The sequence below is a fragment of the Sesamum indicum genome, linkage group LG13 (assembly GCF_026168435.1).
Source record: "Sesamum indicum cultivar Baizhima isolate 11 linkage group LG13, ASM2616843v1, whole genome shotgun sequence".
Lineage (NCBI taxonomy): Eukaryota > Viridiplantae > Streptophyta > Magnoliopsida > Lamiales > Pedaliaceae > Sesamum > Sesamum indicum.
Window position 1 is genome coordinate 19,241,706 of NC_142669.1, and position 26,423 is coordinate 19,268,128.

General features: G+C 34.9%; 5 protein-coding genes across 5 annotated transcripts; 3 read left to right on the plus strand and 2 right to left on the minus strand.

Annotated features, from left to right (window-relative positions):
- The first annotated feature begins 1,814 nt into the window (after nucleotides 1-1,814).
- On the plus strand, nucleotides 1,815-3,953 carry LOC105179074 (WAT1-related protein At5g64700). The gene is made up of 6 exons (XM_011102669.3): nucleotides 1,815-2,065; nucleotides 2,161-2,223; nucleotides 2,349-2,706; nucleotides 2,776-2,934; nucleotides 3,184-3,335; nucleotides 3,585-3,953. Exons 1-6 carry the CDS (start codon nucleotides 1,842-1,844, stop codon nucleotides 3,748-3,750), a joined length of 1,122 nt encoding a protein of 373 aa, XP_011100971.3. The 5' UTR covers nucleotides 1,815-1,841; the 3' UTR covers nucleotides 3,751-3,953.
- A 2,970-nt stretch (nucleotides 3,954-6,923) lies between these two features.
- LOC105179044 (uncharacterized) lies at nucleotides 6,924-9,578 on the plus strand. Its single transcript, XM_011102634.3, has 2 exons — nucleotides 6,924-7,262; nucleotides 8,533-9,578. The coding sequence occupies exons 1-2, from the start codon at nucleotides 7,092-7,094 to the stop codon at nucleotides 9,244-9,246; spliced, it is 885 nt and encodes a 294-aa protein (XP_011100936.1). The 5' UTR covers nucleotides 6,924-7,091; the 3' UTR covers nucleotides 9,247-9,578.
- Nucleotides 9,579-9,852: 274 nt separating this feature from the next.
- On the minus strand, nucleotides 9,853-17,600 carry LOC105179046 (kinesin-like protein KIN-7E). The gene is made up of 13 exons (XM_020691212.2): nucleotides 16,759-17,600; nucleotides 16,381-16,470; nucleotides 16,141-16,241; nucleotides 15,949-16,062; nucleotides 15,792-15,873; nucleotides 15,428-15,495; nucleotides 15,063-15,128; nucleotides 14,840-14,964; nucleotides 14,063-14,399; nucleotides 13,656-13,760; nucleotides 12,528-13,577; nucleotides 11,460-11,788; nucleotides 9,853-10,466 (listed from the first exon to the last, which is right to left on the minus strand). Exons 1-13 carry the CDS (start codon nucleotides 16,964-16,966, stop codon nucleotides 10,145-10,147), a joined length of 2,997 nt encoding a protein of 998 aa, XP_020546871.1. The 5' UTR covers nucleotides 16,967-17,600; the 3' UTR covers nucleotides 9,853-10,144.
- A 3,029-nt stretch (nucleotides 17,601-20,629) lies between these two features.
- On the plus strand, nucleotides 20,630-22,920 carry LOC105179047 (B-box zinc finger protein 19). The gene is made up of 4 exons (XM_011102637.3): nucleotides 20,630-21,168; nucleotides 21,781-21,877; nucleotides 22,009-22,124; nucleotides 22,206-22,920. Exons 1-4 carry the CDS (start codon nucleotides 21,076-21,078, stop codon nucleotides 22,455-22,457), a joined length of 558 nt encoding a protein of 185 aa, XP_011100939.1. The 5' UTR covers nucleotides 20,630-21,075; the 3' UTR covers nucleotides 22,458-22,920.
- Nucleotides 22,921-23,085: 165 nt separating this feature from the next.
- LOC105179048 (fructose-bisphosphate aldolase 1, chloroplastic) lies at nucleotides 23,086-25,538 on the minus strand. The gene is made up of 6 exons (XM_011102638.3): nucleotides 25,285-25,538; nucleotides 24,465-24,734; nucleotides 24,250-24,359; nucleotides 23,936-24,026; nucleotides 23,577-23,846; nucleotides 23,086-23,491 (listed from the first exon to the last, which is right to left on the minus strand). The coding sequence occupies exons 1-6, from the start codon at nucleotides 25,456-25,458 to the stop codon at nucleotides 23,213-23,215; spliced, it is 1,194 nt and encodes a 397-aa protein (XP_011100940.1). The 5' UTR covers nucleotides 25,459-25,538; the 3' UTR covers nucleotides 23,086-23,212.
- Nucleotides 25,539-26,423: the final 885 nt, after the last annotated feature.

A 26,423-nucleotide genomic window follows, 5' to 3' on the forward strand; every position in this document is an offset into this window, starting at 1 on the left:
TAAAGCTGTCAATGATCACATCATTTTGATTGTGAAAAACAGGTAACCGAAATAGGGAAAATAAAATTAAAAAAAAAAAGGGGTGGGGAATCAAGAATATTTAATCTTTACTTTACCTAAATTATGCACCATTTAAATACATAAAATATTTAGGAAAAAGTTAGAACCTGCTGGAGGGAAAACAATAGTCCATAGCATAAGATATCGTGCCTTGGAATCAAATTAATTAAAGAAGAAAGCATCTTCACACCATACTATATTAATTATTCAATAATGTAAAGGAAAAATTAAATAATAATAATAAAGTTTGATAATATTAAGTGCAATACAAATTTTTTGTAGCCGCTATCTCTAGGCGCACGTATGTGTGATGATTAATTTTGGGCTTAAGTTATAGCAAATATTAGGAAAAGATACAAGCAAATCCTGTGATACTGTAAATGAGACAATTATGTTCATACGAGAAAAAAGAAATAGCAATTTACCTTTACGTATTTTTTAAAATGCATCAATTTTTTACCTTCTGTAGTTTTTAAAATGAAGCAATTTAATTACATTTCTATATAAAGAGATAAATTGCTTCATATTAGAAAACACATGGGGTTAAATTGCTATTCTTTTTTCATAGGAAAGTGATTTATTCATATACAATTTTTTCATAAGAAGATAATTTGTTCATTTGAAATATTATAGAAAATATATGGCATTAAACCCAACTTAAGGGGAATATAGATTGAGGATGGATCATGTTTTTCGCGTGAAATGTGGGCTGATTGCAGCAATTAATTAATGTTGAATGAATATTTTTTAAGGGGGAACATTTGATTTTATGGGAAAGAATGTGTATATTCTTGTTTTTGGTTGGATTGAATTTGGAGCAGAATTGTCAAGATTTTTGTACACCTGAAATTCGATTTAAATGCAGCATGCCGACTAATTTTAATATATTGTTATTTACCCATTAGGTTCTCTCTATAATTAATAATTTTAAAAATAGTAAAAGAATAATTTTTTCAATTTAAATAATATATCCAAATTTTACTAAATTGTGTAAATTATAATTTATAAATGCATTTTAATAAAGTTTGAATCATTGTCTAATAATTTGTTTTTCCCTAATTAATAAATAGGCATAACAAATTTAGTGATAGCAAAATGGTGTTTATAGATATGAATTTATAGGACCCACATTCCGAAAATATGCATGGAATGATTTTCAAATTTTGACTCTTTTTCTTAAAAAGAAAAAGTATATATATAGAAGATGTGGAAAAGCTAGAGATTAAGGCAGCCCACAAATGACTCTAAATTATTATTATAAAATATTATTTTATTAATTGTAGTGGTTAAGCATCAATTAATTAATAATGAAAAAAAGAAGACAAAAAATGGATGAATAAAGCAAAAGAGGAGAAAAAGAATATTTACTCAACTTTGAGAAGGGTAAAAAATTTAAAAGCAGTTAAAGAAGGCAGCATACCTTTCTTGGACTTTGTTTTTGTGTATCCCCCTTAATAATCATCACTTCCCCATTCTTCATTAGGGAGAAATAGTTATCTACTCTCTCACAATCATATTATTATATAGTATAGGTTAGTAGTAGCTGTATAAACCTATGATTTTCCTTTTGGAAGATATGTTTGATCCTACATACACAAAAATTAACATTATTTCATATATTTTCTTTATGAATGTAAATAAATTTTATACATAATGTAGAGCAACAGAGAAGATCCCAAGTGCTTTTAGGTAGGGCCCAGAACCAAATAACCTCTTTATTAATCATACTACTGTTCCTCCTTCACACACCTCACTAGTAGGCTAGTAGCTTCAGCTTCTATATGTATATATCCCCCAATTTTGCAGCCATTTTTCTCCACACACAGCGCAGACAGAGAGAGATGAAGACGTTAGTGGCAGTTGTAGCAATACAGTTGATATATGCTGGTTATTTCGTGCTGACGAAGGTGGCCTTCGACGTTGGGATGAACACTTTTGTTTTTGTTTTCTACAGACAGGCTGTTGCTTCCCTTTTCTTGGCTCCTATTGCCATCTTCTTCGAATGGTATTGCTACCTACTCTCTCTCTCTCTCTCTCTATTCTTTTCCTTATATCTTTTTTCACACAGTTACATTCTCAGTGTATGTATATTTTATGCAGGAAAACAGCTCCACGCCTTTCATTCTCTATTTTCATCAAGATTTTCATGCTATCTCTTTTCGGGTACGTCTCACTCTCTCTCTCTCTCTCTTTATGTGTGTATGTGTGTATATATATATATACATATTTCTCTCTCACACTCTCTCTCTCTCTTTAGTTTTATTTTTTGGTGGTGAATGAATTTGCAGAATCACGATGAGCTTGGATATGGTAGGTATAGGTTTGAAGTATACATGTGCGTCTCTGGGGGCAGCAGCCACCAATACTCTTCCAGTTATTACTTTCTTTCTTGCACTTGTATTGAGGATGGAGAAGGTGAATATAAGGAGAAGGGAAGGAATGATGAAGGTGGGAGGAGTTGTTGTGTGCATAGCAGGCGCAGCCACCATAGCTTTCTACAGAGGCCCTTATTTGAAACCACTGCTGCATCATCACTTGATCAACACCCAACTCCCTTCCACCAACCCCAACACTGCTACTTGGATTCAGGGTGTCGCTCTCATCCTCCTTTCCAACTTCACTTGGGCTTTCTGGCTCCTCTTACAGGTCTCTCTCTCTCTTCATTTATTTTCTGTGTTTTGTTATGCTGAATGCTGATTTATATCAAAATAATAGGGGCGAGTACTAAAAGCCTATCCTTCCAAGCTGCTCTTCACAACCCTGCAGTGCTTTACCAGCACAATACAGTCCTTCCTAGTTGCTCTTATCTTTGCAAGAGATCCTGCTCAATGGAAGCTTGGCTGGAGCATAAGCCTTCTCTCTGTAGCCTACTGCGTACGTTCACTACCCTTTTGTTCATTACCATAAATTAGGAGGTCTTCTCTTAAAATTCGTTATAATTATAAATAATTCTCTTATTATTTTAAAAAATTAATTATAAATATCTTTTGAAATCAATAGTTATTTAACAAATATATTTCTCATTATTGTAAGGGAATATTTTATTTGTTACAAGAGAGTATATATTTGTAATTTTTCAAGTAACAATAAATTATTTGTAATATTGTTACAATTTACGTACAGGGAATAGTGGTGACTGGTGTTGCATTTTACCTGCAAGCAATGGTGGTTGAGAAGAAAGGTCCAGTCTTCCTATCCATGACCACTCCACTCATCTTCCTCTTTACCATCATCATTTCAGCTTTCATCTTGGGAGAAATTATTAGTCTCGGAAGGTGATTGATTCTTTATTTAATTCCACATAAATATTTTTTTATAAAAAATATATTCCAGATCGAATCTAGTTTGATCAAACAAATGAAGCCGATTGCTATGTTGTATATGGTATTAATTAATTAGGTCAGCACTTGAATATCTTTAGTGTAATTATATATTTAATAATCCTAATATAACTAGTACTTTTGAATTTTAATAATTTCATATTGATTGGATTATGAATTAATTTTTTGTTGAATATGTGATAGTGTGGTGGGAGCAGTTGTACTAGTTGGAGGGCTTTATTTTGTGCTATGGGGAAAGACAAAGGAGGAAGAGAGATCAAAAATGAGACTCCAACCAAATGGCGATGTTGAGAAAGCATCTCAACTCTCAAACCCACACATCACATTACCCTCTTCAAATCTAAAATAATTCTACTTATTATGTATGAGATTTTGTTTTTGTCCACCAAATTGGTGTTTTCTTTTTTATTTTTTCCCATATATATATATATATATATATATAACTACGTAACAATGAGTAGCTAGTGTTACCATGTTGTAGAATGCCAAAGATACGTATTATGGAAATTAAGTATGATGCCTATCAAAATCCCGACAATATGTACAATGGTTAAATTTTTTTGTTAAACAAAATTCTAAAATCAACGATGGATTAACCTACAAAATAAGGATTAATACCCCAATACTTAAATCAATAAATTGATTTATCAAAAAATAAATAAGGAAACACTTGGAAAATAAAATAAGATGTAGTGTAATAATTGAAGTGGAGTAACAATATATTAAAATATAAGACGAAACATGCTTGTGGAGTGCAAAAAAATGAGTAGGGAGGTCGTAGCTGTGCTGTTGACCGAGAGCAACAAGTGTGAATGAATGAAGTTACTGTTATGATTGCATTATAATCTCTATTTGTAGGCTGCTTTAGAGTAGAATTCAGAGGCTAGCTAATTAACAGAAAAAATAGAATGAAATTTGGACTTATCTAGATATAAATATATTTATTTGAATGAGTCATACCCAATTAATCAAGAATCTAGGGAATCTATTTACCTGTTTTTGGCAGATCGACCGCTGTTGATTTAAGAAGAGTTTGTTGGAGATTTTTTAATGTGTTGGGAATATGTATGATATGGAATCTCTATTGTTTGATTAATCGTCCTGTTGTATTGGGCTCAATTTTTGTCCTACCAAATTAGTATTAATATTATACCTTGCTTCGGGCTAATAGAATCAAGTCCGCTGAGCTGATCAATGGGGCCCACTTCTTTTGCTTTGGGCTTTAGAAAAAATAATTGAAAAGATATCATCCAAAATATAAAGATGAACATATTTGATGAAAATCATTATATTTGAAGAATGATGATAATAATTATTAATGAAATTAGAGAGTGAAACTATAGAATATACTTTTTCTTTATGAAAAATAGATAATTCAAATGTTCAGAGTGTTGTTATTTCAATCCATCCATATACAAAAATTAAATTCATGAATAATTAGAGGAGAATCATCTACATTTTCTTCACAAATTGGGCCCTGCTTTCACGAGAGTGGACCTAAAAGAAAGCCCCTCCCTCTAATGAAATGGAATGGATTCCATTCCACTCATATAATACTCCATTACACCTTCAATTAAACTATCCATAATACATTAAAATTGATCGGTGTTTAAATTAGATTTATTAAAGTTGACAAATCAAATTCAACAATTCTTTTTTTTTTTTCAATAAGCTATCAAGCTTGGGTTGAATGCGGTTTGCTTTGTACAAACGTAATAAAGTATACTAAAAAAATATCAAATTACTTAAATTGAACTCGTATTTGATGCAATTAAAACTTATTCGAACTCGATTAGATTAATAATCACTTTATATTCAAACACAATTTTTTAAACTTTAAATAAGAAATATTAAAGTATTTCACACACATATTGACAACTAATGATAGTTACTATAAACACACATGACACACTCTATATGTAAAAATATCTGAAATATTTAACTCCACGCATATATATATATGTAAAATAAAATATGATTTACAATTAAAGATTGAATTACTTAATTAGGTATGATGAAATAGGTAAATTATTAATGCAAATTAAATTGTGTTACATACGCTTATTATTGACTTAACGCCTACACTTTTTGATGTTACATTATTTGTAACGTCATTATTATTAATAACATGTGATTATCATTAACTTGGTTCTCACTAATCACATATGAATTTACCATAATTACTAACAATTATTTTTAATCAAATCAACCAAATTAATTATTTTTAAAAAGGAATAATTACATTGCTTTTTCATGAGGTTTGGTGTAATTACACGTACAAGTCATGTGATTGAAAAATTAAATTTAATACCATTGATGTTTATTTTTCGTCTAACAAATAGATCTCCATGTTAGTAAAAATTCATCGAATTTATTTATAATAGTAAAAAAATTAAATAAAAATTCATGTTTATCCCAATTGACTTATTACATATCAAATCAATATTTTCCTAATCAAACTATTTTTACTTTTTCACATGTTAATAAATGTAAAGAGGTATGTCTTCACATTTATAAAGGTTATTTGACTAAAAAAAATTATTTAACTTACAATAAATTAAGAGTAAATATGAATTTTCATTCGATTTTTTCTGCTAACATCAACACATTCAATATATACGTATAATGAAAAGACGAAAATTAACTTCAAAAATATTAAATAAAATTTTGCAGATTATATGTATAATTACACCAAATCATAGTAGGGTTGCGTGCAATGTGATTATCCATTTTAGAAAAAGGTGAATTTTGATGGTGGGGCCAAGAAGAAGAAGAAGGTGTGAAGTGAGAAGAACATGGCCAACTCAGACATGTATGGCTGTCCTTTTCTATTATGTCTAAAATTAGGGTGGTATTTTTTATTGCATTAATTCTCATTTATTGCTACAATTTTGAATGAAACAGAGAGTTGTGTGTGTGTGTGTGTGTGTCGTGCAGGCACGAAATATATGTTATAACGTACCCCCAACCCAAAAAACCTTCGGTTACGTGCGTTTATATCTCTACACGTTATACTTTTCTGAGGAAATAAATTAATAACTACCAATTTTGTACAATAATACTAATAATTTATTTGCTGTCTGTCGTCATAAAATAATTCATTTATTTCTAATAATTAACGTAATATATCTATAATCTATAATTAGTTGATTTTTTTATATTATTTTATTTCGAGATGGTAATATTATTTAAGAAAATGAAACATAATTTCACATATTAAATTGGAAAAATATATGTTTTGCCTGCTCCAATTAAGAAAATAAATCATAATAATATAATTTTATTCCCTCTCACTATGATTAAAATAAATATAATTATTTTGAAAAAAGGGGATAAAAATAGAAAAATATGTGTATATATTAATATTAGTAGGTGAATTTGTTGTTTTTGTTTGGGGGAAAATGAAAATATTTGTCCAAGTATGGGTCAAAGTATGAGTTTATGTAGGGAGGGGTCAAACCAGTGGAAATCATAGAATGTATGTCGGAGCAAAATATGAGGGTGGACCTGCATCCTCCTCTTGCCGCTGCCCCTGGCCCCCTATAAATACTCTTCTATTCTCTGTTTCTCTCTCATCTCTCTTCTTCTCTCTACAAACGCTCCTTAGCTTTCTTGCATTCTTCGCGCCAACAGGGAAGCCAACTAGTACGCATTTAGTTCCTACTCGGAGAAGTTCAAAGTCCACTGGAAATGGGAGCGTGTGCGAGCAAGTTCAAGGTGTTGAAGGACGCACCAGACGCTCCGCCGCCGGAGGAGTTGGTGCCGAGGGAGGTGAACTTGCCGGAGGAAATTGTCAAGAAGGATGACGTACCGGCGGATGATGAAGACAAGCGTCCTTCGCTCGGCCATTTGTTCAAAGAGGTAACAATCTTTGTAAATTGCATTTAAAAGTTTAGTGCTTTAGAGAAAAAACTGAATTAGTACCAATAATGTCTGATAATGCCGGAATGTTAGCTGCTATGGATTTGCTCACTTTCTCGTTTTCTTTCTACTTTTTTCTTCTACTAACTTGTGGCTTATTTCTTCATCAATCTTGACATGAATTATTGTTCTGCTTTTTGATGTGTGAAGTTTTCTTTTTCCTTCTGATTACGGAATATGTTGTGTTTTCAGGAGGTTTTGGAATTCTATAAAATTCTTGATTCAATCATTGATGCGTGAATTTATGACGAATAGATATTTGTAACTGCACGGTATTCTAAATCCGGACCTCCTAAGATGCTACACGGAATTTGCGGAGACAACTGAACAAGTAGAAAAAGGGACTTCATCCAAAGGCATTTTGCTTTCTGCACCTTTTATTGGTTTTATAGACAACTGCAAGTATTCGCATCCCACTTAACCCTTTTCTTTATGGTCTCTGGATGCTAAAGATACTCAGATGATTAAAAACGGGCAGGCCAAGAGTGTATTCCTTGGAATTTTGTACTAATGATTTCAAGTTTAAATTACGCCAACATGAAGTGAAATTTAAGTTCTGGATCAAAGTTTAAAAAAACATGTTTTGGCTGCTCCGTCTTGTTATTTTACTCTGAAAATGTAAAAAGAGGTCCCAAGATTCTCATGATGTGTCCAACTCAAAGGTGCTCTTTCTAGCTGTTTACTTTTGACCTTGCCTTGCTTGGTTATGAGAGGGATGATGCAGCATTTGTATATTGATTGTTGAAAAGAATTTTCTCTCATTTACGGCTGAAGGACAAACAAAAAGGTTACAAATTCATCCATCATATAATATATTTACCTCTCTGTTTTTGTTTGTCTCCATCACAATTGATCTACTAATGAAGTGGTGCTTGGAACTGCCTGCCTTTCCGCGTCATTTCGTTCTGTCACTAGTCTTTGCTAGGAGTGGGAATGTTTTCTGTATGTTCATGGGTGTAGCAGCATTAGGTGTATGTACTGGAGTAAGCAATTGATAGACCAGGGTGTATAAAACTTGAGATAACTGCCCATTCATGATTTATGTAAGTGGATTGATATATGTCTTCTCTCAAAGACTTCCAGTGTATCACTGATGATTAAGCTGAAGGCATCATCGCGCCATTTCTAATCATTTATGCATTTGGTATATGTTTTCCTTTGGAGCTCTTCTTACTATGATGCATCTAATATTATTTGCAAACTTTTATAGAATGAAGGGGAGAAGGGCAAAGCATCTGAGGAAGTAAAACAAGCAGATGATGCAACTGAGAATAAGCCTCTAGAAAATGAAAATGTCAAATCTCCCAAACAAGTTGCTGATGCTCCAGTAAATGATGAAACAGAGAAAGCACCAGCAACTGATGGCCTAGAGACCAAAACGTCAGAGGGCGTAGATGTAAAACCAGCAAGCAAAAATGTAGAAGCTGATGCATCACAGAAGAAAGCAGGAGAGGGACTGGCTGAGGCTACCGAGCTTGAAACATCAGAGAAAGTAGAGACCCATAAGACAGGAAAACCTGAGGAAAACAAACCAGATGAGAAATATGAGGATAAGAAACCTGAAACACCAGAGACTAAGAAAACCGAGGAGCAGAAACCAGCTTCTGATGCAGAAAAAAAAATAGAAGAGAAAGTGACCGAGACTCCGAAGCTTGAAATCGCAGGAACGAAGAGAACCGAAGAGCAGAAACCAGGTTCAGATGTGGAAAAGAAGAAAACAGAAGAGAAACCGGCTGAGATTACAAAGACTACCACACCAGAAAAAGTAGAAGATAAACAAGTTTTGGAGCCCCCAAAGCAGGACAAACCTGCAGAAGAGAAACCAGATGATAAATCTGAAACACCAGAGATGAAAGCCAAGGGGCAGAAACCAGCTTCAGATGTAGAAAAGCCTAAAGCTGGAGAAGAGAAGCCAAAGAAGTGATGATAAGAGGACTTGTTGCAAAGAATGCCGTTATCCAACATAGAATCAGCTGGAGTTCATGGGTGATAAATGCAGAAGAAATTAAGCTGGTTAAGTGGGAGAGTGAGTGTAGTTCCGATGTGTGACGAGTGTATTCTTGACCTTTTCTTTTCGCAAAATTATTTCGTCTGTTTCCATTGTTCAATTCTTCCCCTCATCTGAAACAATGTTTTATTAATACCGTATAAGCTGCCTACCTTCCATTGTTTCCAATGTGTTCCCAGGTAGCGTAAACTCCTGCCCTGTAAGACTTATAACGTTGTTCAAGGAAACGATTGGTATTATTACAACTACATTCGGTTTCTTTCAATTGTTCTAAAGCTATTTTTATGAATCAAAACAGTCTGAAAAATCAAACATAATAGTTGAAGACTTGCCAGCCTTCTGCTGCAAGTAATTCTTATACCCCAACTATACATATCTGAAATCTTACAACTTTGACTGATAATCTGGAGACCAATGAGCCCTGAAATCTTGCATGTCACTGAGGAGGTGTATTATTTAGTGCGGATATAGAGGAGTAGAGGACACTAATCATTATACCATTTTTTCAGATGCTCACGGTGATTAGCGAAAAATATAATGCTCGAGTATATTTATATTGACAGACTCATTAATAGCTCTTTATACTTGTTATTTCATGTTGTACATTACAGGAGAGGAGAAAATGGATACCAACTTAAACCATTTCACCCCACCACTCTGAAAATATGAACTCCCTCGGGTCCCTACAATAAATTACAACTGAAATGCAAAAAGAAAAGGGAATCCATGTCCCCAAAATTATAATGACGAAAGAGCTAGTTAAACACATTACACTATCTACATGTATCTACATGTCAATGGCCTGGACTCAACATCAAAAGAGAGATACCAGGCTGCGTTTGAAACTACAGACTCCGGTCGAGCCCTTTGGTGCAAAATTTAGGCCAAACATCTCTTTCTTAGGAGCCTGCCCTGGTTCGATAAAACCAACCAGCTTTGCAACAAGGAATGCACTATTGGCAATGTGGTTAATATCTTCTGTCTTCGTCCAGACGAGATTAGCCAGCTGTTGTCTTCTCAGTTTAGTGTTGAGACCAATGCCCCACTCGAGGAAGAGGTTTTCTCTTTCTTGTTCTGAGAACTTCTTTGACATCTGCTCAGTCAACATTCGTCTTTCCCGGCGAAGAGTCTTTGCACTGTTTGTGTTAAGAAACATATCAGTAGAATGCATGACAAGTATTTACATATTCTATAAGCACTGGGGACTGGTAAGTTTGTGGTTAAAGGAAACAAAATGAATGCATATATAATAAATGTCATCAAAAGTTATTGATATCCTCGCCTACAGCATCAGAGTCAACAGAAATCATCATGCTTTTGTTTATGTCATATATTAGATGATCTGAGTCAAAGCAGCAAACTACGAGCTCTACAACTTGTGTAAGCAAAAACAATAATTCTCAGCAAATCTCAGACATAAAGAAAAGAAAATTTAGTGCATGCTAGGAGTCAACACAGTAGGCAAGGGCCAAAGATCTGAACAAAAATAAGTTTGGATATAATTTCTAATTTCTAAGAATAGAAGATAAGTATACTACAGAAGGATTGAGAGGTTGGGAGAAGGCAAAGCCTCCTCTAGAGAAGAGATCCATTGTGTACATGACTGTACTCGAGAAGGGAAATCATGGTGAACCAAAATCCATCTCTAGAATGTAACTCTCACCTACCTACAAGGTGTGCCATGCAGCATGTGGAGTTTAGAGGCATGCCGTTCTAGTCTTTAATGATTATTAATTCCCTGGGATGGAAACACTTCATTCTACTATCTGGAGTTCACAAAAGCGATCATGGATCTGGATGAATTCATACTACAAGGTGAACCATCAGCTCATAATATGATGATATCATATACTGAAATGTTGATGTCATTATATATATTCTGACAGTCTACACCATGTTGAGCTGCCAGCCACCTAGGTAGCATCTAAATTCTCCATGCATCCATCCAGTGTATCATCAACTAGAATTACTAGCAGTCATTTGCAAGTCTCATAAGTACATGTATTCTTCACCTCCCCAATTCAAGAGGAGAAGTGGACGAATGCCCATCAGAAAACATTCATTAGTTAAATGGACAAGAAACACAGATATCCTTGCAGCCAAACTTGGAATCGACTTGGCAATCTCACCTTGAAGAAAGTGTTAGACGTTTTCCATACACAGTGGCCTTTTCTCCCCTAGAGAATTTTTCCTTCAAGAATTTCATCCTCCTCATCTCTATCTCCAGATATATAGCATCGGAAGGATCGCCTTGGAAAAGCAGGAAGAAGTAAGTTCTATGCGCTAGTGAGATGTTGCAAGCATGCCAAAGGTTGATTATTTCTCTTTGAAGCCTCTTGAATTCCACAGGCCAACTTGTAAGACCTTTATATTTATCCTCAATTGGATTTAATCCAACACCTTTGACATCCTTCTTCGTAGATTCATTGACCTTTGGTGCAATCTCCATCCCCTTCCCCTGCAAACACATCAGATGTCAAGACATCAAAACAGCTACATTTCAGAAGCTATCGAACTTCTTAATTGTAAGTTTTGTTTAGCTAAATTACGTCCAGAAGCTATAGAACATCTCAAAGGTAAGTGTTATTTGGTTAAACTAAACCATCATGCAATAGGCTTAAGTCCAATCCAGAGAGGCACTCCTCTTATTTGAGTAATTAGAGCGACCTCCCTGTCAGTGACGAAGTTTAGAAAAAGTTAATGTGCACTTGGCACTGAAATGACATGCTTCGACTTTACTTCGTAATGTGTATAAACAAGAGAAGGTTGTTGTTCTTAGTTCTATATAACAGAAGCATGTATATGTAATACTGTTGGTTTTATGCTAATCAAGTTTTACTACGCTAAATTCAGGGATACTAGATCCAAATATTGACTCAATCTACAAATACTAACAAAAAGGTAGAAGAAGATGCATATCTGTCTCTATAGATATACTTATATGATATTTGAAATGCAATAGTAGAGAAAAGTTCAAGACAAACAATTTCCTGAATTTGGCATAAAGAAACTAATTGCACTTCTAAAGCAAAAAAGATTAGTTCTCGATTACTGCATGCTATCAGCAGATTGATAACCATGGATGTCTTAAACCAACTGGAGATGCGCATGACATGACTGAATGGATGAGGAGAACCATAGAAGATACAAATCTTGGAGAAGATATAGTAATAAGAGAAAGAAAATGTTTAACTCACTGATTTTATAGTAGTTTCTTGTTCAGTTGCGAGCTCAGCTTTTTCTATCAAGTCAGAAGTGCTGCCACCACCATCTTCAACAGTTGAAATTTTTACAGATGGGGTGTCACTCTCAATATCAAGAGCATCTTCTCTAGGAAACTGAAAATCTGTTCTAGATAAATTTTTCACACATGTGCTAAAGTTTAATGTATATATTTTCCCTCCACCACCAGCCTCAGATTCTCTTTCTGAACCAAAAGACGATGTATTACCACTGTATTCCATCATTTTTAACCATGGAGAAGCTGAGATAGTAATATTACTTGCTTTGCAACTTCTACTTCTGTCTAAGTTCAAGCTCCTGGATCCAAATGAATCTTTAGCTAGATGATGTGTCATGGATATATTTTCAAGAGATGAAATATCAAGAAATTGAATGGAGCTAAAATCTTTCTCTTCCTTGAGCATTGTTGAAATTGATTCATTGTCTGCTATCATTGATGAAGAAATCAGTTCTTCGACTTCCTTTGAGGCCATGACTCCAGACGCTATATCTTCCCTCCCTTCATTATCATCCTTCAAATGAGACGATGTAAATCCTAGATCTTTAACCGCCAGATGTGATTCCAATTCCATATATTGATCCTCTCTATTTATATGCACTTTGAACGCAGGGAATTCAGCATTGTCTTCCGAAGATGTGTAATTGGATCCTATTAGCCCCCTATAACTCAAATCTTCCGACTCAATGCAACGAACTTTCTTCTCGAAAACTCCATTACTTTGTTTCTCAATCTCCTCCCAAACATGATACGGATCCCTCTCACTAGAGTTTGAACTGCTCATTAAGATCCTTGGAGATACAGTATTGTTCAGAAAATTCTCATCAAAATATGGAACTTTCACAAAATGATCCTCCGAACTGCTCCTACTGTATCCATGAGAATATGCTTCGATATCAACATCAAAAAATTGAGGGTCTGGTGATATAGGAGTCTCCTCTTCTTCGATTTCAGCATCTGGCGGCGATATTTGCACTCGCAAATGAGGGTAGTTTCCCAATCCTACCTAGAGAAAAATCAAAGAAAGAATTAAACATTAAAAAAAGAAAAAGAAAATATAAGGGTTCAATTTCATAAATGTTACCTGTGCCATGGAACTTGCATCTTCTCCAAGCATTTGTAGAAGTTCTTTAACTTGTGCTTGAGCGATATCTCTTTGCAGAATTAGATCTTTGATCTCCTTCTCAAGCTACATTGAAAGGTAAACATAAATGAAAGCTCCAAGTTGCAAAAGTCTAGCAATCAACTTTTGTAGTAAAATCTCAGGTTGATGTCATGTAATTTGAACTATAGACGAATATAGCATTCAGAGAAGGTGACTTTGAGTTTATGCATTCCACTATATATTTGGTTAAGTTTTTTATTCCTTAGAATTTTCCTGATCAACCAAACAACCAAAACTATTTTCCCTAAGATTTCTTTTCCTTTCCTCACCAAAATCGTTGTACCAAATAGACTGGAACAGCTTTAGCCCCCATCTTCATTTATTACCTTTTCAATCTGAGAATCTTTCTCTCTCAGTATTGCAGGATAATTTGACGGGGGAAAATTGAACTGGCTACTTCTCAACTCACTTTCTAGTCTTGTAAGCTCCTTCTGCAAATGCTTTATCAATGCTTTGTCAGACATGACAACATTAACTTGGGCATTTGTGGTTACTTCCTTGGCACAGCTTGCAAAGAGAAGAGTGTTTCTTGATTGCTCGGCATGACTGCGTGCAGGGCTCATTGTGCAGATAATGGCTGTTCTGGCATTTCCTCTCAGTGATGTTTGTAGAATTCGAGTTAGCTTAGAATCTCTATAAGGAATGTGGCCGTTCCGTTCTTTGCTGTATAAGGTAATGAAACAATAGAGATAAGTTACAGAGAACTTGTCAGTATACAGGCATCTTAGTACTCTTATAATCACAGGTTCATTCCATAAAGGTATAAATCTATAGCTTCACTGACTAGTTTGCAAACTGAAGACAATCAAAGTATAAAGTTTCAACCCTAAACTTTAAATGACAGAAAGTCAAGATGAGTAGATTGAGTGGCTGCAGATTCTCTGTTCCACAACTCTTCTATTTAACAAGAAAACAAGCTCTCAAAGATCCTCAGTTCGTTCTTACAGAAAATTAGAAAGAAGGACGGCAAAGTACCCTTTCCAAGGATAAGTACACAATGATGAATATGAAGAGTAGTGAAGGCTGTCTCTAACTTGCATTCCCCAAAAACAACATAATCAACAGAATTAACCTGGAACGATGATATTACATCGACTAACTACCTCAGCTTGCGAATAACGGTCCCCAGTGTCAGCAAACTACGATTTATGTGGCAGCCTTCTTTTAACCTTGTGCCAGCTGATAGTGATTGGGATGTTCGTTCACTTCCAGCTAGATCAACGAAGTTCTGCATTACAATGAGAAATTAACTCTCCATAAAACACCACATATGGAAATACTGAAATCAAGTCCCAAATAAAGTTATCATTATATGTATCTCCATACCACAGCAGCTTCAAGAGTGCTTGCGTTTTCCCTGCCTAAAGACTCATGGGAAGAGCTTTCAATTGTCTGCAAAAACACAGTGAATGTTTACAGAAATGATCAACATAAACTTTTGCAAGACACTGATGAAATAATGAGAACTGGTAAAATACTTGTCATTGCTGATGGTGAAGAATGAGGGTACAATGTAATTATACTGCATGGTGCAAAAATAGGTAAATTGAGAAGCTCTTATAGGCTAAGGACTCAATGGATGATCAGAATTACAACTGAGTTTTATGCAGCTTGAGTTGATGCAATCATATTTTGACAGATTAGTTCCAGGTCTGAAGGCAATAAATAGAAATTCAAGAAATAGTAAATACCAGTCTAATAATGTGGTGAGATCTGGAGCTCATTTGGTTGAGAGATGTCTCTCCGATTTGCCTTTGAGCTGAAACCATAGACAGAAACCGCAGAATCTAAAGTTGTGTGCATTCTAAGAATCTAGCAGGTATTTGATTAGGAATCGAACTTAATGATTTCATTTTCATCGTAACATAAACACTCTTCCCATTGCTCAGTACTATAGTACGAAAACAGAGGGCCCCCATCCTTAAACCAAAAGTTTAGCCTATTTCGACATGAAAATTGAAACAACATGGACTTGAAACCCTCCCCTGGTCAAACTCCTCCTCACATCCAAATACATTGATTCAAATGCAACTCAACAGAAAATAGTCTCCTTACCTTCACAGACAGAAAGGAGTTGAGTCGCGTGATTCCTGTCTGTCAAAATTTCCTCCGTGAGTTTTTCTACTATGGTTCCTCTCTACCAAATAACTATCCATCAGATAATTGAAAAGTATTTCTAGGGGCAAGTAGTATGTTAGGAAAAAGGATTCACCTCAGGATCATCTAGAAGTCTCAAGGGAGTGCTGTCTGCACTGAGCAGGTCCCTGACAGATTCATTGTAGATCTCCATAGCTGAGAACTTCAAAATAAAATCTCTTTCTGGATGCTGAAAACCACCCAGTTATTAGAATAAATGAGCAAGTGAAATTATTTCCACAATGATGCATTAGCACTTAATAGTTACCGTCTGTATATACTCATATATATCTGCAATCGCGTAGTTGGTAATTCCAGTCATCGTATATGTCTTTCCACTGCTTGTTTGTCCATATGCAAAAATAGTTGCTACAGAAGAAAAAAAAAAATCAGACTTTGGCATATAGCTATAGATAACCTAATGATCACCCAAACAGATTCAAAAGAGATAAAACAAGCATAAAACTGAAATGTGAATAAGAAAAGAAACAAGAAATATTAGACTCACAGTTCATCCCATGGACAACTGAAAGAGCGACGTCTTTGGCTCCTTGCTGGTAGACCTCTCTTGTAGAGCAATCACTCCCGAATACTCTATCTACACAAAATAAAAAAATAAATAAATAAAAGAATGTTCCATGAAATGTTTTGAAAAATCAGTAATTGATGGCATGTACTTAACATTTGAAATACTTAAGCACGTATTCTCTGACAAGGGCTTTAAGAAGAAAGTCCCAGTGTTCTCTTTCACGATAACTGAAAAACAGAGCTTTTTTTATACCATATCATTGTCTTGCCATGCACATCATGATCATATTTCCAGCAAAACTGAGCATAAAATACCAAACAAGAGTGTCCAAAAATTGCAGTTTCATAACTTCCTTACCAACTGTATAGGCAGTGAGCTGCATTGACCTCTCTGAGGCAAGAAGACTAGCATTCTTGTAAACAATAGTATCATCACTGACGGATTCCCAGTCTGAGACATCGTTGCTCGAAATTTCAGTATCATTCAACGGCCTTAACCTCACTGACACGTAAATCCTTTCCTCATTGCCTCTACTCAACTCCCTTCCACTCTCCATTATCTCCATTTCCACCCCCAAACTTATGATAATTATACAATCAAACTATCAAGATTCTTAAGGAAACCTACAGGGATCATCCACCCACAAGCTTCCCTCCTCTTCTTGGAAGACAACACCAGAGGGTCTCGATATCTTGCAGCAAACAATGATGATCACCTGCGAAAAAACAGACTAATGTGTGAGTCCGCCGCAATATATTAATGAATCCCAACAATACATGTTTTAGTTGCTCTTTTTGTCCCATGCATTCATGAGGGATTTCTATGCTTTTCTCTGCGGCTCATGGAGAGACTGTCAAAATGTCATGATTCTCATTAATGTTTTCTAAATCACGGCTGAAACTTTCAAAAAGTAATGTGGGATTAGGTTGAAACTGTGCTAACAAACAATAATTTGTTGTACCGCAAAACTTTGAAAAATTCTGGTTTAATGGGTCATTTTCTTGGAATGTTGGATTGCGATTGTTGTCAAGAATCTATCTCTTTTCTTGCCAAAGACTCCTCTGCTTTTTACCTCAATGAAAATGTGATTTCAGAGAGGTTAAAAACAGAGAACCCTTGATTTCGAATACAAACTCAACACAGGAATTGGGTTCTTTTTTTGTGGATTTGAAATAAAAAGTCGATCTTTTTCCCGTTCCAGGCAGTTGTACTAGTTTGATTATTTTGTCGAGGCTCTCGCTCTGGTTCTCAAGACAATCACGTCTTATTATGTCGCCCTATATTTTACATGTATAAATTATAATATACCATTATTAAATTTATTATAATTATTTAAAAAATTATAAATATCTTTTACAATTAAAATCTATCTAACAAACGCTTGTTACAATAAACAATTAATATTCAGTAGACGATCGTCAATTTCAGAAAAATAATTGTAATTTTGCTAACAACGAGATGCCTATATTTTATTTATATGCAAAAATTGTTTCTTTTTTAATGTAACTTAATTTATTTATTGAATTATTCTTTAATCCATACATCTCTTGGAGTAGCAAGGCCAATTTAAACTATTTTTAATATTTTATTTAATGTGATGTACAATCTATGTGAGCATATTATGAGGAATTGGGTTTACAAGACTCTCGCGGTTTCATTTTAAAATAAAAGAAAGAAAGTTTTGTAGCTTATAAACACTGAAATTCTTGGTTTCTAGTTGATGCAACAACATTGACATTTTTTTAAAGTAGTAATTAATTTTGATTAGTTACTATAAAACAAAAAGATTTTGTAATAGAAATTGTCTATATAATGGTAAAATTGTCATTTAATTTGTAAGAATGAAGTATTCTTAGTCAAGTTGAGTTGTCAAAGTTATGTTGAACTCAATGCTAATTGTCATTAACATTCCTAAATCCTAATGTTTAATCACCACACACTTACCAATAAATAATTATATGAGGCTCCAAGAAAATAACGGGTTGTTTGCAAAAATTTATATTTTTCCAAAAAAAGGCTTCATATTTAAAAAAAAAAAAAAAGTGGATAAGTGATTAAATTCTAAAAATCAAAAGTGTTTAGAATAATAGTTATAAGTAGAAGAAAAGTTAATGTATTTGGTAAAAGATTTAGGGGATGATTGGAATGGTAGCTATTAAGTGAAAATGACATGAATTTAAGAATGGAAAGAAGTCGAATTTGAATAACATTTATGTGATTGATATACACAATAGAAGATAATAGAATTATCATATTCCTTAGTTGATTCCATTAACATAATTGATAATTAGAAAATAAAGATTAGTAATAAAATAAAATCATTTTTATTACAAATTTGTTCTTTTCTTTTTTTTTTAAAAAAAATATTTATTTATATTTTATTGGGTATGTTGAATTTAATTATATAATAATTAATAGTGTTTTTAAAATTATTTACAGAAGGTTATAAGCAATTTATAATATATTTATATATAAAAATTATTTATTTATGTAATAAATAATTTATTGACTCATTAAACATATAAATAATATTTTTTTGCCAAAATATAAAATAATTACTTCGAAGAATCAAATGGAGTAATATATTTAATCAATGCATCTACCAGTATTTATTCAGTACTCAGCTAAAGAAATTTTTTAAATTAATAAAATAATTAAATGCCAAAATAATATCACTTTTTTCTTACCATGCATACATAATTATTTCTCAATACTAGATTCAAAAAATACTCAAACTTAATAACATTTAAACCTAAATATTAAACTAATACAAGAAAAAAAGTTTCATTTTCTGGATGTTAGGAATAGCTAATACCATGGTCAGGGGATGGAATGACCAGTCCCTTACATAAGAGAATAAGAATTCCCATCAGAATAGATATTCCTAAACTTAGAGCATATTAGTCAAGATGTAAAAATGGACTTAAGAATGATAATTTTATTTCTACTGCATTCTTACGTACCGGTCACGCTCTTAGTGTATTACCAGATTATTTGTGAAATTACATATTATCATAATAATGGATAAATTAGAGGTTGATTAAAAAAATATAAGCTGAAGCATTTTCAAATATGTTCATTTAGCTTAGTTAAGTTATACTAAGAAAAATACTTAATTTTTAGAAACATATTAATAACCAAAGAAACAAGAAAAAGTGATAATGATGATGAGTTGAAGGGCATGTTGCATGCATGTATGGTTACTCAAAGTGAGACAGAAAGAAAGGTGCAAAAAGGGTAGTTGCAGATAGATAGGACCCATTTTGACCTTGAAATCATACACATACATACATGTCATATGCATATGCATGACCTTTCAACATTGGATTTGATCACCCCTCCAAACCCAATCATGCTATATATACACACAAATACATGACAAATGCATCGACGCGCATTGGGTTTTGTTTTCCATAAGATTAACGAGCATCATCCAACATGCAACATGCATGCTTACGATTAACAAGCATCATCCAACATGCATGCATGTACCAAACATATGTCCAATGTACCAATTTATCATTGTTTGTTGACTTTGCATGAATTATTACATAATTTTTATTTGTAAAAAGAATAAAAATAAACTCAAATATACTATTCCCACATGGGAATTAATTATTTAAATATAGCAATTAATTACAAATGAGAATTCTCTTAAATAACCTTGGGCCAGTTTTATATCTTTTCTTTTGGGCCAATTGCAAATGTGGGCTTCGTAAGTTGGGCCCTTTTGAGAAAAATGGTATGTTGTGTATTAATAATAATGTTCTTGGAGGCCCAAGAACAAGAATCACCTTCACAGTTGTCTGAAATTTGTATTATACATTAAAATGATATTTAAAAAATAATATAAATTGTATATTATTAAATAATGTATAAAATACAACGTTAGTATGTAATAAAGCATTCGAATTGCTTGAATGCTACATTAGTCAAACTTCCACTTTTATCCTTCTTCTACTTTTTTTTTTTAAAGAAAGGAAAAGACAAAAAAGAAAGAAAGAAAGAAAGAATTACTAGATTTTTATTTTTTTTTATAATTTTTCCAAGATTTTTCTAAGTCATTAAATTGTTTAAATGTATATTAACAATGTCCCATCAAACAATGAATTTGAGTTGGCATCTCTGGTCCTCCACATATATTGTCCCCAAACTCCCACCCCATTGTGCTTAAAAAAGAAAGGCAGGAAGAACATTAATTCCAAGGTGGAGTTATAGAGATGGTGAGAGTTGAAGGGCAATATGTAAATTTGAGAAAGAAGGAAAAACCCTGATGAGGGATGAACAGGGAAAGGTGGGTAGTGATCTGGGCCAGGGCTGAGATATTCAACTAGTGGGTAAGAATCAAAGTTTTCAAGTTTCAACCCCACCACCTGCTTTAAACTTGTGGCTTTCAAACTACCTCAAGGAGTTGGTCACAATAGCCTCTTATTTCCTTCAAGAACCACTACTAAACTATTTTGTAACTATCCACATTGTCCCACTAACTTATCCTTCTCCATCACTATTCTTCTTCTTCTCATCAAATCAACTACTGTGTGTGTGATTCTGTTTGTATGTGTGTGAGAGAGAGAGAGAGTAGTTGCTGATTTCTTGGACTAATAAGTCATTAGTAGAAGTGTTGTTGGATGATAGTATTATATATGCAGAGTTGTGTGATTGGAGAAATGAAGTATGCGGACGCTTTGTGACGTTTGTGAGAGTGCTGCTGCTGTTCTTTTCTGCGCCGCTGATGAGGCCGCTCTTTGCCGTGCCTGCGATGATAAGGTTCTTTTGAGTTTAGTCATCTCTCTGCGTTTGATGCATATGTATGCATATATATATATATATGTGTGTGTGTGTGTTCTACAGATACGTGTTGCTCCATCTGTTTATTTTGATAATCTTTTCTTTTCATCTTCTGGGATGTTAATAAATAATGTCTTGTTTAATGAATTGGTATTATTGTTTAAAGATTATACTGTTTATGAATTTTTTGAGAGAAAAAGATTGTAAAAGGTCTCTCTTGGTTTAAAAATTTGAACTTTCTTGTTAGATGGAGCATTGTGGCAGTAAATGAATGTTATTTAGTCTAAAAGATCTAAATTTTCTGTTGCCTATAGCAGAAAATAAGAAGATCTTATAATTTCTCTTTATGGTTTGGACATTTTGGTTCACTCAATAAGTGAACGATGATGTAAAGCCTTGGAGAGGAGTGATGCTCATTACTTGATAGTTATCTCAACTGAATGTTTTGAGCGGCCCTTTTGTTTTTGTACTTAAAGATGAATTGTCTTCAGCCTCTCAAGTATTCAAACATTTTCTTGAATAAGTCAGGTTGCCTTGTCTTGATATTTCCGTAAATGCTTGTAATATATAACGTTCAAATCTGGGATGCAGGTTCACATGTGTAACAAGTTAGCTAGTAGACATGTAAGAGTTGGGCTTGACGAACCTGTTGATGTGCCTCGATGTGATATATGTGAAAATTCACCCGGTATGCACGCATTCATTCGTCTACTATTTTTGCTTTATTAGCTACCTTTTTTTCATATTGTTATATATATACACCATTTCGATCAGGATGTTCTTATTAATAGCTTAACGTAAAATTATTCAAATGTTCAGCATTCTTCTACTGTGAAGTGGATGGTAGTTCTCTCTGTCTGCAATGTGACATGATGGTACATGTTGGAGGAAAAAGAACTCATCGGAGATATCTCTTGCTAAGACAGAGAGTTAAGGTTTGTTTCTAGAGACTTTTTATTATGTTTGTCTTCACCCTTCATGTCTTTAATAAGATTTGGTATTGCCTGGGTCTACAGTTTCCAGGAGATAAACCAGGCCTGACAGGAGATCCTGCCATGAAACCCCTGGATACAGCTGAAAACAAGAGGGAAAATAGTCAGTCGAGAAAACCAATGATTGAAGATGATCAGCTGAATCACACCGTCTCTCCTGTTGCCAAATCAGATACAGATGCTGATGTACCTGTGAAGATGGACTCTGGGATGATTGATTTGAACATAAAGCCACATCAGCTCCACGGTCAAGCTTCAAACAAGCAGCCAGGCTAACTCTCTTGCAAAATACAATCTTCAATTCGGCTATCAAGATATGTTTGTGGAGGGCTTTAGTTTCCAGCCATTTTTCTTTCGTCAACTCCGATATAAACAATGAATCTTGAAAGAATTGTGCCATTTGTTATGATGGTGTGATACTTATTCAAGTCCTGGCTGAGTACTAGAATGCATTGAGATTTCATCTTTTTAGTGATCAGTTGAGCAGAGAGTCCTAAGTTTTCTCCTGTCGACAAGTTCCGATAGTTTGAAAGTGGATGTAATGCCCGTAGAAGGTCTGGAAAGGGGTGGAGTTATTTCTTGAAGAAATGGAGACATTGTTGTATAGTCGCGAAAAATAAAGTCGTACTTGGTGTTTGTTTTAATCTATATAAGGAATGGTGATTGCCTTGTAAGAAACTCTGACCATGTCTTAACTCTCTTGTAATTTATACAAGCTTCTATGCCAACATCACGGCTATCACTAAGCCCATGTTAATCCAATATTTCTTGAAATTTTTGATGATCCTTTAGAGATGTTCTGAGAAGCAGTAGAAATGTAGCAGTTATGCTACATCTCTACTGTTGAAAGATTATCCATAAGCTGCAACTTCCAAGGAAGCTGGAGTGTCAGAGTTGCACAAAATTTATGGTAAAAGAAAAGGTAGATATAAACAAAATATTCTACAAGTGCTAGGAGCAGAATTCAGTTTATCTTGGTTGCATCATAAGCTACAATCAAACATCTGATGATTTTTGTTGGTTCAGACAACTTAGTAACTGTATCCCTTGACAAACATTCCTTTCTTGGCTTCCTCAGACTCACCCTCGGCACTGTATTTGCCAAGCTGCGCGAGAGAGTTAGCCTTTGCTCTAATAAGCAGAACTTCCTGAGCTGCCTTTACATTCTCTGGCCTTCCTCCCCAAGTCTTGAGGCATGTGTTCTGGAGGGCTCGTGCATACGAGAAAGAAACATGCCACGGGTTTGGTGCTTGGTTCATTGCATTCAAGTTAAGAGTGGCCTCAACTTCAGATTGTCCACCCGACAAAAACTGTTCATGGGAATTCAGAGAAGCAATTAAGGTTGTACAAATTTTTACAATCTTGAAAACTTTGATGTTTCATGTAGATCCTTACCATGATCCCAGGGACGGCAGGAGGGATTCTTCTTTTGAGGAGCTTTAGGGTATAGTCAGCAACCTCTTCTGGTGTGGCCTTGTCTTTGCTCTCGGCTCCAGGAGTAACCATGCTAGGCTTCAGGAGAATACCTTCAAACATGACATTGTTCTCAGCAAGGTAGAAGAAAACCTCAGCCCAGACCTTTTGTGCCACTTCAAATGTCCTCTCTATCCCATGGTCACCATCAAGTAGGATCTCAGGCTCAACAATGGGAACCAATCCATTGTCCTGACATATTCAAATGACACTATTATGCAGACATGGAAACAGGCTAACAAAAATTGTAGGAGCTCAAGAAAGTCCGGAGTTCATCATACCTGAGATATAGCAGCATATCGAGCAAGACCCCATGCTGCTTCTTTCACTGCAAGAGAAGATGGACCATTGGGAATGCTCACAACTGTGCGCCTGCAAAAATATTGCAGTGAAACTGTGAACTTCATTACATACTTCTGCAATTGTTTGTGTCCATCAAAACTGATTGCACGACTAGTTTTGTCAATTTTCATTGTGACTCATTACTCGCTCCGATGCCTGAACTATTCATATGACACTTTAAATCTACTCATCCACTTATTGATTCCTATGATGAATGCAACCTACTCTAGGTTTTACTAGTATAAATATGTACCATTTGGCAAAGCGGGCACCCTGTTGGTAGTAAGCAGCAGAGCGAGAGTCCAATCCATCAAGCCCTTGGCACCAGGACTCATTGTTGGAGCCGGCCAAGGGAACAAGACCCTATCACACGTAGAAAATAGCACTAATGGTTAGTTTATTTCTGTATATGCATGACCTTAAATCATCATGCACGAAAAATCTCCTATGTTTAATGATGAAACATACTTTGTCGACTTTAATTCCAGGGACAATGCCCTGATCAACAAGTACATCGACTATCTTCTTTCCATCGGTGGTGGACTGGTAGAGTGTTTCCTCAAACAGGATAGCACCTGAGATGTATTGGCCGAGCCCTGGAGCTGTAACGAGAAGGGTCCGGTAAGCTTGGCGGTTGGCCTCGGTGTTTTCCAGCCCAATGGAGTCTAGACGCTTCCCGCAGGTGGCATTCGATTCATCCATGGCCAAGATTCCCCGGCCAGGAGATGCAATTGTTTTCTGGAATCAGCAAAATCACAGTTTCTGTGAGTGAAGAACTTAAAACATTTTCTCTTTGGAGACAAGTTTCACATCATCTGTAATAATAGTAAGTTCGTAGGTTTTGGCTACTGTAAGATGTTTAACATAAATTTAATAGAAAGAATTCACATTGGTGCAAATAAGTAATATCATTGCGGAGAAAGAGATATCGAGATTAAAAAAAAGGCAAAAATAAGTGTTACTATGGGAAGAGGTAATATGTCACAAGTGATATTTCAGACTCAGTTTGAATAGTGCCTAGTGCTCCTTTGAGGGTGTCATTTCTGTTAGATACATCTCATGTTCCTTATCATGAAGTTATGGTACATCCAAGAAAAGTTATCCAGAGAATCGTACGAGAACAACTTAACAATGAATGTCAATCTAGAACCAGTCTCACACTCCTAGGTCCAAGAAGAATAAGATACTGTCGTAACATTATATTTCAGTAAGAAATGTCATTCTACGAGGTAGAAGTTTATCACAAGTGTTTTACGGTGTGACACTGCAAAATCATGTGCGAACATACCGCAGTCTTGACAAGTTCATCGGCATAGGAGGAGGCACGGACAGTGAGGGCAGAGGAGGAGACAGGGCGGCATGGCACTGCAGCCACAGCAGGCTGGCGGAGGAGGGGCTGCCCTTTGACAAACTCAGACTTGTCAAAGACTGGTGATGACTTGAGGAGGGATGCTGAAGCCATTCGTGTTCGTGTTTTATGATATGATAACAATGTATATCTTAAGCCCTTGCACCCTCCCACAATTTACCATTGTTGATACAACAGTAGTGCAGCTTATATAGTTCCAGAGAGATATATGGTTTGAGGCCATAAAACACTAACCAATCAGCATTACACACGTGGGATGATAACTTGCTGACTTGGCAAAATGCCACACAAACACAAGAAAGAAAAAAGGAACAAATTAGCCCAGAGTTTGGAGTTGCCTAATGTTTAGTAAGTTCGTGGTTAATAAGTCTTCCTTGCCCAAAACATCTTTTCTTTTTAATATTCTTTGGCTACAAGTAGGAGACTCTTTTCAAAGCAAAGCAACGTCGGAAAAAATATGAAAATCTTGAACCTTTTTCCTAACAAATTGGATATGTAAGTATAAAATGATGTAATGAAGCAGAGACCCCAGCAAATTTGAGGCTCTGCTTAGAAGTTGATCATTTGCTTAGCAATGCATCCATTACAGGTCTGCCTAAACATTCACTGCAACTTGACAAGTGCTCTTGTGTCTTGTGCTATTCTTCTAGCAGAAGAGCTGGAGAACATCTTCGGCCATGGCCCTCCAAGTGGGCCCCGTTATGTTTGAAGCATTGTCATATGGTCCATGGTGTTAAAAATCTATGGCTGATAGACACATATACACAGAAATACATATATGTCTCTCTCTGTGTGTGTGTGTGTGGACAGGATTGTAATTGAAAATGGCCCATAACATTTCAAAGCAATGTCTTCACCACTAAAAACAGGTGAAAACCAGTTGAGGTCTGATGGGATGCAGGAAAACAAAGCAATGAACTCTTCTCCCACAACCATCCTTTTCTTCCTTGTTTTTTCCTTTTGCAGTCTGTGGAAGAGGCGATTTTCAGACAAAGAGAGCCACCAGCTCAGAACTATCTACCAATATATCAAATGTTGCTGCAACCACTTTGGTCATA